We start from the raw sequence: 14493 nt of genomic DNA on the forward strand, positions 1-14493 counted from the left end.
TCAAATTCCTTATTCATCAGCTCTTTAAACTTCAACAAGTTCTCGAAGTTACTTCCAGTTACTAACGAGTCATCGGCATATAAGCAGATGATTGTTATATCTTGTGCCACAATCTGAACATAAACCCCATACTCAAATTTGCATTTGACGAATCCCAGTTCAACTAAGTATGAGTCAATATTCTTGTTCCATGCCCTAGGTGCCTGCTTGAGACCATAAAGTGCTTTGTGCAACTTGTATACTTTCCTTGCTTCCTTCAAAATCACAAATCTAGGAGGTCGTGTGACATATACCTCTTCATCTAGAGGACCATTCAAAAATGTTGATTTCACATCTAAGTGAAATATCGACCAACCTTGCTTACATGCCAAGGCAACTACTAGTCGAACAATCTCCAATCTTGTTATTGAAGTGTATACTTCAAAGTAGTTGGCTCCTTCTCTCTAAAGAAAACCTCGAGCTATAAATCTCTCCATATGTCTTACTATCGACCCGTCAGTATTGTGCTTCAACTTCAACACCCACTTCACTTTGATAGCTTTTGTATGTGCTGACAATTCCACTAACTCCCATGTGTTGTCTCTTTCGATTGCTTGTAACTCTTCGACCATAACTGACTTCCACTATTTATCTTTTAAGGCTTCACTATAGTTTATTGGTTCAGCATCTACAAGTAAGGAGAAATGACCTAACTTTCCATATGGTGTGACTTCATATCACCAATCACTTCATAGTCTTGAAGTCTTGTTGGATGAACTCTAGTTATTTGAGGTCTTTGACTAGTACTAGCTACACCATTTACGACTTCAACTGTGTCGGGCATGTCAGCAACTACTTCGACTTCAACTGGTATATCAACAATATCTTCGACTTCGATGTCATTACTTGCTTCATCAAAATCATAGCTCATCAAAGGCTTGTTAATCGCATCACTTGAATTCCAATCCCAAACAAAATTTTCATCAATCACAATATCTCGACTCATCACGATCTTCTGATTAATTGAATTGAATATCCTGTATGCACCAGTTTTATGATATCCTAGCAAAATCATAGGTTCGCTCTTGTCATCAAGCTTCCTTTTTCTAGCATCGGGAACATGCTTGTAACAAATAGAGCCAAACACCTTCAAATGACTCACTATGGGTCGTTCTCCACTCTAAAATTCTTCGGGAACCTTGTTCTTCAGCTTCTTAGTAGGGCACGTGTTCAGAATATAAACAGCAGTGGGAACAGCTTCACCCCATAAGGGTTTTGGAAAATTCTTCTGCTTCAACATGCATCTCTCCATGTCCAATATGGTCATTTTTCTTCTTTCTTCTATTCCATTATGTTGAGGCGTGTAAAGAGAAGTTACCTCATGATCAATACCATGTTCTACACAGAATTCTTCAAACATCTTGGATGTGTATTCGCCATTTCCATTTGTTTGCAAAACTTTGATCTTCTTCTCACTTTGGTTTTCAACAAGCATCTTGAATCTCTTAAAGATTTCGAATACTTCATACTTTCGCTTGATCACATAGATCCATAACTTTCGACTAAACTCATCGACAAACGAAACAAAATACTTGTTTCCTCCAATGGTATGCTCCTCAAAAGGGCCATATACATCTGAATGTATGAGTTCGAGTATGCAGGAGGATCTCATTGGCATAGTCGAAACAAAAGACTTTATGGATTACTTTCCTACTATACAACCTTTATAGAGTTTGTTGTACATCTTCATACTTGCTATGCCAGTTACCATATCTTGAGTGAAAAGTTGATTGAGTGACTGGAAGTTCAAATGTCCAAACCTCAAATGCCACAGCCAACTATGCTTGTGGTCGACAACAGTTTTTAGACATTGTACTTCATTCGAGTTGATCATGGTCTTAAATATCCTATTCTTCGACAAAGGAGATTTCAAGACCAAGTTATTCTAAGTGTCGAACAGTTCTAAGGCTCCACCTTTCATAATCACTGAGACACCTTTTTTGACCAGTTGTCCAACACTTAGCAGATTGTACTTCATTCCAGGTACATATAGTACATTTTTTATCATAGCTTTTCCTTCATTGCTCCTTTGAATAATTATATCTCCAATACCTTCTGCTTAAAACGAGCTATTATCAGCAAGTTTGACCTTGCTCTTCTTCTACGAGTCAAAATCTGCTAACCACACTTTTCGACCAATCATGTGATTTAAGCAGCCCGAGTCGAGAAACCAGATCTTGGATTCAATATGGTCATCTACAACTATAGCCATAACCACCATATCTTCGTAATCATCTGAATCTTGGCGTGCAAGGTTTGCTCATCCCTCCTTGCCTTTTGTCGATCCCTCTTTTTTATTGTACCAATAATTCTTGGCCATGTGACCCCACTTTTCACAGTTATAGCAATGCACACCTTTTTTCTCTTTGTCTTTCTGATAGGAGTTTCCTCCTCTTCTCGAGGATTCAGAAACCTTATCACTGACTTTGTGCTTTTGAGGATTCGACCAAAACTTCTTGCTCGGAGTCTTACCTCTTTTTTCTTTGAACTTGTCGGAACCATCATGCTTCTTCCAAGCCTGAGCATGTAGTGCTTGTATCGAATCTTTGAATTTCGACAATCCTAATCTCATGCACCTCCAACGAACCAACCAAATCTTCCAGTTTTATGGTTTCAAGATTGTTGCATTCTTGAATAGCTACGATAATGTGATCAAAGTTAGAGGTCAATGTACACATTACATTCTCAACTATCATCTTATCAATTAAGGTTTCACCATAATCCTTCATGAGATGGAGGAGATTTTGAACCTTCGACACATAGCCTGCAATCTTTTCATCCTCTCCCATTTGCAATAATTCATATTATCCTCGCAAAGTCTGCAATTTGACAACTTTGACTTTCTCACCTCCTTCATACTACTTGACAAGAACATCTCATGCCTTCTTCGTCGATTTAGCATGAGAAATCCTGTCGAAATTCTTCAAATCTACCATCGGTTGAATGCAAAATGCAGCCTTGCAATCTTTCTTCTTGGCCTTCTTGTCTACGACTCTCTGAGCCTCAGTTGCGTTCTCAGCAAGTTCAGGGACACCATTAGTAACCACTTCAAAGGTTTCATGCAAGCCAAACAGAGATTGCATCTGTTTTCTCCATCGATTCCAATTATTTCCGTCAAGAATTGGAATAAAATTTGGAATGTCGTTGGTGTCATTCATCTTTGCAGAAAACGCGATTAACAACCCACGATCCCGGAAACACGATCACCGACGTGTGATTCTTGAAAACACGATCAAAAATCTAATAGGAACTCTAAATACCAACTTGCTAATCGTGAAACACTTATATATATATATATATATATATATATATATATATATATATATATATATATATATATATATATATATATATATATATATATATATATATAAAGAGAGAGAGAGTATAAAATTCGATTATTAAAGAACGATTGTGTTACAAACTGATTAACATATGCATATATTTATATACAAAATTACTTGACTACTAAGTAACAAATTAAATAACAAATCATAAACTTTAATTAACTTTAGACTTAAAGCAGACACAATTTAAATTATATTACACATCTAGGCACTCTCAGCACCACTGACATATTTCAAACCAACCAAGCATATTAAGTGAGGTAATAAACAATTCATCAAAGGCAAGTCTATGCCACTCACAAGAAACTTAGAAATTAAACTATATGTAATAAATATTTCGTTTAACTTCTATAATATCGAACAAAAAATTTCTTGACGCTCAGATTTTAAATATGTAAATGCTATTAAATGTCAACTTTGTAAAAGTATCACCAACAACAAACATTGCAAGCATTTATTTATTTATTTGTTTTGTATGTATTGTCAAGTATCAATACAATGGAAAACATCTTCAACAAATTTGGATGCATTTTAGTTAGGAATTCTCAAAGATGATGTGATTGTCCTTTAGATCCTACAGATTTGGTTAATATATGTTCGGTTGTCCTTTTCTCGATCTTGAAAAAAAAATTAATATGTATCTCAGTGCAACATTGAACTTTATCAACTCATGGACATGTCTTGCCTCTTCCTCCTTTAAACAGCTCACAAATGAACCAATCAATGTGTGAGCTAATCCATGGTTGTGAAATCTGCTTTTCATTTTAACCGACCATCCAACACCACCCTTCTACGGTTTCACTATGAGTTTAAATGCACACCCAAACTTTTTAAAGACATTGTAATTGAACTTTTAGAATTTTTTTTTAAAATAACCATATTTTTGAAAATAAATACGATAATAACCGGGTTTTCAAAAAATTTTCCAAAATAACCATGTTTTTTAAGGGATGCGCCGGAGGAGTTGGCGCATCCCCTAAAAATTTTAGGAGCCTTAAAGGCATGCGCCAAAGGGGCAGGCGCCCGCCCTTGTTAAAGCCCCCTTAAGGGAGGGGCCAGTACAGTTGGCGCCTGCATGTCATGTGTGAGAAGGCGTCAGTACAGTTGGCGCCTGCATGTCATGTGTGAGAAGGCGCCATTACAGTTGGCGCCTGCATGGCATGTGTATTTTGAAAATAAAATTTATTTTTGCAATCAGAAAGAATTGAACACACAACCATTGGATCAATAGTGAAAGACATTACCATTGCACCACAAACCCTTCATGTTAATTTGTTTCATCATATATTTAATGAGCCATTGTTCAATTGTATTTTTTAAATTGTATTAAAATAAAACACAAAATAATTTTATTAATAATGTATTATTAATAATATATATATATTTATAAAAGTATATATATATATATATATATATATATATATAAAACTATATATATATATATATATATATATATATATATATATATATATATATATATATATATATATATATATATATATATATATATATATATAAAACTATATAAAACTATATATATATAAAATATATAAAAACTATATATATATATATGTATATATATATATATATATAGTTATATATATATATATATATATATATATATATAGTTATATATATATATATATATACTTTTATAAATATATATATATATTATTAATAATACATTATTAATAAAATTATTTTGTGTTTTATTTTAATACAATTTAAAAAATACAATTGAACAATGGCTCATTAAATATATGATGAAATAAATTAATATGAAGGGTCTATAGTGCAATGGTAATGTCTTTCACTATTGATCCAAAGGTTGTGTGTTCGATTCTTTCTGATTGCAAAAATAAATTTTATTTTCAAAATACACATGCCATGCAGGCGCCAACTGTATTGGCGCCAATGACATGCAGGCGCCAACTGTACTGGCGCGCGCCTCCCTTAAGGGGGCTTTAACAAGGGCGCCTGCCCCTTTGGCGCATGCCTTTAAGGCTCCTAAAATTTTTAGGGGATGCGCCAACTCCTCCGGCGCATCCCTTAAAAAACATGGTTATTTTGGGAAATTTTTTGAAAACCCGGTTATTATCGTATTTATTTTCAAAAATATGGTTATTTTAAAAAAAAAATTCGAACTTTTACTTGACTTTTTATTTTTTCACTCATTTTACCTTCCAATTTTGGTTGTCTTTCAAAGTTTTTTAACATTTGTAAATGTTGTAGTCAAATCTTAACATAAGAGTTTGTTCCTCATAGTCCTATTTCATTAAAAAAATCAACTTATTCAAACCTAAATTTAGAAGTTTCAATTGTATATTAAAATAAGATCTAATAAATATGTTAACCTCTATTTGAATATTTAAACTGAAAGTTTTAATATATTGAAACTTCTGAAAAAAATCACTTTAGATTCTTACTGAAAAATTAAAATTGAAGAGGGCAAATTTGTAAAAAAAATGTAAAGGTGAATATTTGGAAGAAAAACACTGAAGGATATTTTGGAATTTTCATATTTTAAGAAGAGGTATTGAGCCAAAACGGAGAGTGTGAAATCAAATTCTCAAAAGATGTGATGAGTTTTCTTTGAGAGAAAAACACATTCTCAAAGCAAATTCTCTGATGGAACATTTATTCTTAACACTTTTTTTTCTATCAAAACTAGGAAATTATTCTTCCTCACGTTGTTCTTAACCAAGTTCTTCATTACTTCACTCACAATTCACTTCTTTATTCTTCCTTCTCACCACTGAAAAGTTTCTTCAAAAAATATATAAATAAGTAAAATTAAAAAGGAAAAAATTCCACATTCAACTAAGACGAATTTAAACCAAATGTTAAACATTATGGTTGAAGTCTTTAATTGCATGTGGCCATTCGACAAGATCAAAGGAAAATATAGAATATATGCCTATTTACAAATCATTTTGAGTTAGACATAAACTGAATCATACAATTAATTAAAACCAGTTCGGTCTTTCAGGTCTTTGAAAGAGTGTAAGACAAACTAATGCGCATGATTCAAAATTTGTCACGCTTAAACCATACTTTAGTCACCGTTAAAATGTGGTTAAATAGGATCCCTGATTGTCTTTTCATGATTGAACAGTGAGTAACCTATTCAGATCCTCAAAAAACTTAAGATCGATTATTCTTTACCACTTTCATAAATAAAAATTAAGCTATGATGATTCTCAAATCAACAGGGTTTAATGAACTTTAATTATGTCAGAAAGATAAACCATATATTGCTAAAGAACATATGAACCTAAAGACATGTCAAGATCAAAATCAGAATCTATATATTTTTATACCTCATGTGGACATAAATACCCTCACTATGAAGAAGCATCTTCAAAATCAAATTATATTCCATCTTAAAAAGCATCATCATGCAACAAACCTTATCATGTTACTAAATGTCCCAAATCATTTCAACACATAAACAACATCATCATCATCATTATCATTATCATTATCATTATCATCATCATGATTTCCTTAATTGATGTTTATCATGTAGTGACAGCAACTGTCCCATTATATGTAACTATGTTACTAGCTTACATTTGTGTTAAATGGTGGAAACTTTTCACTCCAGATCAATGTGCAGGAATAAACAAATTTGTAGCAAATTTTTCAGTTCCATTGTTATCATTTCAAGTTATATCTTCTAATAATATTTACAAAATGAGTCTTAAACTCATATATGCAGATTTTGTTCAAAAATTTCTTGCATTCTTAGTTTTAATTGCAATCATTAAGATTGGTGATATTAGAGGTGGTTTGAAATGGATTATAACTGGACTTTCATTATCAACACTTCCTAATACTTTGATCCTTGGAATTCCACTCATGAAGGCTATGTATAAAGATGAATCTGATTTTCTTTTACCTCAGATTATTTTCTTGCAAAGTATGATTTGGTATAATCTGCTTTTGTTTCTTCATGAGCTTGATGCTGCAATTCCTGCAAAGACTATGCCTGCTGCACAACCATCACAAGACACAGGTGAGAATTTAGAACATGTTTGGATGAACAGATTAAATAAGTGCTTATAAAATAAGCACTTATCATGTAAGTGCTTATGTATATGCTATTTTAACAGTAAGATATAAAATAAAGTCAAATTGTTTATATATAGAACATAACTGTTTTCATAAGTTGTACTAAAAAAAACTTATGAAAATAAGGTGAAAACAGCTTATGATCATTTCATTCTGAGTAGAAAAGATCGAATAAGTCAATCTAGAAAGACTATACAAATTTCCATTTTTCTCTTCTTGTTTCTTCTTTTCATTCTCACTTGTACTTAGCATACCTTAAATCCAAAACTGATTTTGGTTTATATAAGATTTGATACACTTTTTCTCCATGTATTTAATTATATAAGCATATTTAGCTTCTATAAATTATTATTGTTTAGTCAACTGAAGTAATCTGTGACAATGAAAGTGGGGCCAGAATATATATTTAAAATTTCTGTTTTTTTTGTTCTATCTTTTCTTTAATTCTTCTTACTTAGGTTCTATTTGAATAATTATTCCTCTAAAACGATATTAAAAGTTGTCAAACTATCCTATTTTCTCTGGATCAAAAAAGTTAAAGTGATGTGTGATTTGAAACGTGTCGGTGTCAAGCACTAACATGAAACTGACACATGTAGTTACATTTAATGGCTTTCATTTTCTTAAATTGTTACGAGTGTCTAAGTGTCATTATCAGTAACGTGTCCGGTGTCTGGTTTCGTGTCTGGTTTCATATGTAATGTAAATAGTCCTATGAAAAACAATGTTATGGCTTTATGTAAGTTACAACAATGGAAGTTATGTCACTTATATTTTCTTGTTTATGCTTTAAGGAGAAAGTGAGAGTTCTATTGAAGTACAATCAAAAGAAGAGGAAGAAGTAGAAACAAAACCAGAAAAGAAAATGAGAGTCATGCTTATTCTTATGAAAGTTGGGAAGAAATTGATCATGAATCCTAATACCTATGCAACTTTCATAGGCCTGATTTGGGCAAGCATACATTTCAGGTAAGCACAATGTCACATTTCTTTAGCTCACTCAACTCCTTGTTGGAGATTATCATATTCATGGTTCGAAATTGTAGTTGCGCTTACGCGGTAAATCTTTATAAATCTTTTTTTCAGGTGGGGAGTAGATATGCCAGATGTTGTGAATCAATCAATAACAATTTTATCGAGCGGGGGTCTAGGTATGGCCACGTTCAGCTTAGGTAAGAGAATGAATTAATCAGTTGATTTAATTAGTATTCATTGTCTGCGCAATTAAGAGTTTTTACAGGGTTATTCTATTACAATCGTCGAATTGATTGATAGTATTAAAAGTTTTACGCTTAATTTGAACAGGTTTATTTATGGCATCAAATTCGAGCATCATAGCATGTGGTCCAAGGATGACAATGGTAGCATTGGGACTTAAATTTCTTGTTGGTCCGGCTCTAATGGCTGCTGCCTCCATTGTGATTGGATTAAGAGATACAATGCTCAAAGTTGCAATTGTTCAAGTAATCTTTTCTTCTTTTCTGTAATTACTTGCTAGATAATAGAAGGTTATATTTCTTTATATATGATATGGTTTCTATATGCATAGGCAGCTCTGCCCCAAGGAATTGTTCCTTTTGTTTTTGCAAGAGAGTATAATGTTCATCCAGCAGTTTTAAGCACAGGGTAAGTAATGCTTTAAGATTATATATGTTGGTGTTGAGTATAGTTCATATTCACTTGTATGTTGGCGGTTGTAGACACAATTCGCTGAATTATGCGAGCAACTGTTTATATTTTTGTGTGCAATTATTGTGTTTTCTTTAGAATTTAATTTGTTGTTCTAACAGATGTTCTTGTTTTGGTTACAGGGTCTTACTAGGAATGCTAATTGCTTTACCAGTGGCACTGATTTACTATCTTCTCTTATCACTTTGAAACACTGTGTTGAATATATACAAGGAACAATTTTGATTCCTAATCTGAAAATTTATAAGAAACAAATTTTACAAGTACAGTACATAGATTTTGTAACTGTGATTCAACAGAGAAATAAAAACACTCGTGAGTACATTACTATACATGTTACAAACAAATTAGTTAGAAACCATATATAATACAGCTTGAATCATTTAAAACGAAAAACAATATAATAACTACAAGTTAGTTTGTTGTATTTGCAACACTTGAGACAAATCATTCAGGTTCTAGGATCATGTCTAGTACTTAAACTACTCTAGAACATGGAAATTCAATTATTTGAAGGTAACAGAAATAGTACAAGTCATTGTAAGGGTGATTGTTGGAAAATACATAACAAGCATTAATCACAAATTGGCCATTTGATGACTCTAATCCATTAGAATAGATTTTGTAGGGAGACCGGTACTTCAACCATTATACTATTGAACCCACAAATTGTCTCTCTCGCATCTCAAGTTATATGACCGGTAATGCACTCGCTTGGTCTCAATGGATGTGCGACAGCAATTTACTTTCTACTTGGGATGAACTTACTCGCTCCCTGGAGGTTTGTTTTGGCCCGTCAACCTACGAAAACCACCAACAAGCACTCTTCAAATTGCCACAAACAAAAACGGTTCAGGATTACCAACTGGAGCTTAAGCGTTTATGCAAGCACGTCACAAGCTTGCTTCACCTCGCTATTCTGGACTGTCTCATTTCCGGACTCTGTCATGAGATCCAGAATGAACTTTATTGTTCTGCATTCTAATTCCATTTCACATGCAATTGGTTTAGCTAAATTGGTTGAAACAAAATTACAAGCTGCTTGTCGAAACATAGCCTATGCCCCTCGGCCCACTCACCCTAGAGTCTCTACACCCATACTAGCCACCCTACTACAGCAACGGCCAGCCTTAACCGACCCTTTCCCCCCTCACTTAGCCTTACCAGCCCCACCTTCCAACAACCTGCAATTCCCCACCATTCCCTCTATTATCTAAATTTGAAATGCAGACAGAGAGCCAAAGGCTTGTATTTCAATTGTAATGAAAGACACCATGCCAGTCACCATTGCAAAAATAGACACTTTTTATAATTACTCTCTCTCCTGATGACCTGCGTGATCAAACCCATGAATCACCTACATGTGACCTTCACCTCATTTCCGAGACACCAAACCCAACACCGCTTCCTATACCCTCTCACAAACTCATAAACAATCACAGCAGAACCAATCCAAGAACAATTCCATTTTTTCCTCCAAGCTGTGTCAGATCAACCTTCACCATAAACTGTCGTGTTCTTCTACGCCCTCATTTTAGGGACTTCCAGTTTCTGGTTTTGTTGACACAAGGATCTCACACAACATTACCCAACCCCGAATTGCAACTTCTTTTACAATTACCTACCCAAGATTTACCCTCTTTCTGGTATTTATACCTACTACGGATGCAAGGGGCTGTTATCATTCATGGCATCCAATGGTCACAAACCCTAGTCCATTCATTTCAAACTACACCATTCCATCTATGCAGTTTTACCACACTGAATCCTTACTAGTATGAGTTCACCCTCCCTATCCCTAACAACTTTCCCCCAATTAAACAGAATATTCCACACCGATTCCATAGCTACCTTTCACACCATAATCATGTTACCCTATAAAACACCACCGATCCTAACACGTCGACACTGGTAATAATTTTAAAAAATGAGTAATTTAAACTTATAATCATAAGCGATGGTTTCGAACCCTAATACTCACCCAACAGAACCTCACAATTCTCACTCTCTCACTCCAATCAATACACTTTTCACATTTATACAAATCACAAGAGCCTCAAGAATTTAATTACTCAAACAATTCAGATTCCATAACAACAGAAATGGCCAATAAACAAAACGAATTGGATCCATTACTAACCTGGAAACCAGAATTTAGTGGCTGATGTGTTGTCTAGTTTGAATCTCATGTTTCTTCAACTGGACCATGCGCCATGATCACCTCCTCTTCTTTTCACATTGTTTAGCAAACTTCAACAGTTCTATGCTACTTGTGCTTCAGGAAAGTAACTGCTCTTCAAGCTTTGTGACATGGCAGCTACGCAACAGAAAATTCATTACAAATATGGAATTTTGTACTTCAAAAGATGACAAATGCTATTATTGTATTACTATTTTATTACTATTATTATTAATAGCAATTAATTTTTTTTCATATTTAAATTTTATTATCATAAACTATAAATAAATATCTTATGTATAAAAATATTTTTTAAATTATTTTATTGAATATTAAAATAAATTAAATTGCATTAGTATATTAATCTGTTAATCTATTTAAATATAACTCATATTCCTAAAATATATGTCATATTATTTATTTAAATATATTATGTACCAACCACGAATAAGAGATGCAAGAGGATGAGTATTTTTTATGCACTGACAAATGTTTTAGATACGACGGAGTGATGTGAATTTGCAAGGTTATCATTTCAACGTTCAAGTTAATTAAGTGATAGAAAAGTGGTAATAAGAGTGAGAACAAGAACATATCGAAAATTGACGTGTGTATCTCTTATATAGGGTTGATAGTCAAATTGTTTCCATTTAACTCGATGTGTATGCGGATCATCATTTGGTCAGATGTGACGGTGGATGATGTATCGGTAGTTGAGATTGTATACTTATCCTTAACCAAGGTCTCATTGTTCTCTTGTTCCCTTCATGTTTGTTTCACATTGGGCTTTATTATTAAACCTTCATTTGTAAGTCTTGTGATCGGTCGAAACAGTTGTCCTCTAGCCCTTGGTACTACTTATCAAAGCGAGTGGTGTGTTTCGTGGGCCGAAGGTTTTGAATGGTAGCAGGTGACCTTGGAAATGTGTGCATTAAATGTTTCTCTTGTAACTACAACATTTAGTGGGATGAACAAGGCATTTGGCTCTAGCTATGTCAATGAAAGTGGTCCTCCGTTATAGGACATTCGAGTGTTTGGATAAATCGAGGGGAGATCACGACTGTTGATAGAAAAATAGCAATTCTCAACGTCGGTTGGTATTAGGGGTGTCTGCGGTGCGATTTTGGCAGTTTTTACGCTAAAAATCATCTGAACCGCAAGAGAAAAAACATGGGGTTAGGTTTGGTTCAGTTGACTTTTAGAAATAAAACTGAACCAAATCAAATCAAACAAATGCGGTTTGGGTTATTTCGGTTGGTTCAGTTTTTTACAAGATTTTTATTGAGTCATACGCACACCTATAGAGAACAACATAACTTTGTATTTAGTCATTCATACATTATCAAATAACAACAAAACTCATCATATTTAGACAAAAACTTCTCATTCAATATACAAAAAAAAAATAGACAAAAGTGGAATAAAAACATAAAATAATAGCATAAAATAATATTAAAAATAATTATAATAACAACGAAAAAACAAAGGAGAGAAGATATTAGAGAAGATGAAAAAGAAAGAACATAAGAGATGCAAGGTTTGAGAAGAAATGTGCGATAAAAATATAATTGGAAGAGAAATCAATAACATAAAAATGAGAAAATGAAAAATAAAGAACATAAGAGAGGAGAGATTAGAGTAGAAGAGGTGAGACATACATGGCAAATAAGATGAGAAGAATGTGTGATACTACTATGAGAGATTTGAGAAGGTTAAAACTAAAATCTTAAGTGTGAGTAAGAGAATATTTGTAAGGTTAGGGCATAATAGGTTTGGGTTTGGGGTTGGATGTGGGATAAGTGAATTTTGGGTTGTAACATAATGCGGTTTGTTTTGGTTTAGTTCGGTTTGCAAAATACAAACCGCAAACCAAACCAAACTATGTAGTTTTGTTAAAAATGGCCCAAACACATCTGAACCAAATTCGGTTTTTTGCGGTTTTTGTTTGGTTTGGTTTGGTTTGTGGTTTTCTATTGGGTTGGTTCAGTTTTGAACACCCCTAATTGGTATCCATCGTGTGGTAACTGAGTAATATAATAAATCCAAAGATAACTTTTTTTCCTCTTTTATTTTTCGTCACTTAATGACTTTGTTGTAAGTGAACTAATCGAGTCGAAGTAATAACATAAAAGATCATCTCCACAGGAATTGTTTAATTTAACAAGGTTATGATTGTGTGTTTCAAAGTAAACATTTGGGGAATTTTCAGATTGTTTGCAAAATAAATTGCACGAATAAATTTGATAGAAGATACAATAATAAGAAATATATTGGGTTTTGTTTCGAGTCCACTGGTTATCATTGTTGATAACTCTATCTATTTTATTGAGTTAATTTTTCTATAATTACGATAAATTAACACGATAGTTATACTTAATTCCTTGGTGTATAACTCACTCTTCTTGATGATAACTTCCTAATTTCTTAGGAGAATTTGAAGTAAAAACATACAAGAACGCTCGTTAATTTCTTGATCATCAACTTATAATTACTTATTCCTAGTTAATTATTAAGTATGAACAATTATCTTAGATGTGATTCAAAATGTTACAGTCAATAGTCGTTATGATCATAGGTTCAGTTCATATGCTCATCAACACATGAAAAGCATTACAAAAAAGATAATTGAAGAAAAACTAGAATATCAAATCAATAGAATAGTACAAAGCCAACTACATGGTTCAATAGATCTAATCAGCTTTGTCTAACAAAATATAATCAAGAGAAAATTAGCTACTCATAGTTTAAAAGATGATTACCATGAGTTTAGATGAACAATACATGAGAATCAAGGAAGAAAGATATCTTCAATGGTGAAAATCTTCAATTCTTGAGCTCCAATATTTCCTAGTCTTCACTTATGTGCCTCAAAATTGTAAACCTTGGAAAAGGGCTTCCTTTTTCCTTTTAAACAGCAAAAAGTGTGTCAGACAAACGTTCCATCGTGACCACATTATAAACCAACGTGATCGTGATGGCTTTTCATTGCGACCACAATAAAGGCATCGTGGTCACGATAATTCCATTAGTCAAAATTCATATTTTGCTTCCTTTTTCTTCTTTTTTTCTTCTAAGTCCACAATTCCTTCTCTTCTTATATTCTTCTCATTTCTTCTTCACTATCAAAAATGCTTGTAAATATTATGCAATGACAGAATGTCATCA

The 14493-nt window shown here is 33.1% G+C and overlaps 1 protein-coding gene and 1 long non-coding RNA gene across 3 annotated transcripts; one reads left to right on the plus strand and one right to left on the minus strand.

Annotated features, from left to right (window-relative positions):
* Window positions 1-6834: 6834 nt before the first annotated feature.
* Window positions 6835-11509, minus strand: LOC127122503 (uncharacterized). The gene is made up of 2 exons (XR_007803527.1): window positions 11290-11509; window positions 6835-7380 (listed from the first exon to the last, which is right to left on the minus strand). It is a non-coding gene; the product is annotated as an uncharacterized LOC127122503 (long non-coding RNA).
* LOC127122491 (auxin efflux carrier component 8) lies at window positions 6885-9543 on the plus strand. Of its 2 annotated transcripts, none has more exons than XM_051052817.1 (6): window positions 6885-7404; window positions 8255-8429; window positions 8547-8632; window positions 8766-8923; window positions 9010-9086; window positions 9272-9543. In XM_051052817.1, exons 1-6 carry the CDS (start codon window positions 6885-6887, stop codon window positions 9336-9338), a joined length of 1083 nt encoding a protein of 360 aa, XP_050908774.1. In that variant the 3' UTR covers window positions 9339-9543. The 2 variants fall into 2 exon arrangements, with proteins under 2 accessions (XP_050908774.1, XP_050908778.1); XM_051052821.1 differs by having other exon boundaries at window positions 9014-9086; window positions 9272-9476.
* Window positions 11510-14493: the final 2984 nt, after the last annotated feature.

This window comes from Lathyrus oleraceus, chromosome 1 (genome assembly GCF_024323335.1).
Source record: "Lathyrus oleraceus cultivar Zhongwan6 chromosome 1, CAAS_Psat_ZW6_1.0, whole genome shotgun sequence".
Lineage (NCBI taxonomy): Eukaryota > Viridiplantae > Streptophyta > Magnoliopsida > Fabales > Fabaceae > Lathyrus > Lathyrus oleraceus.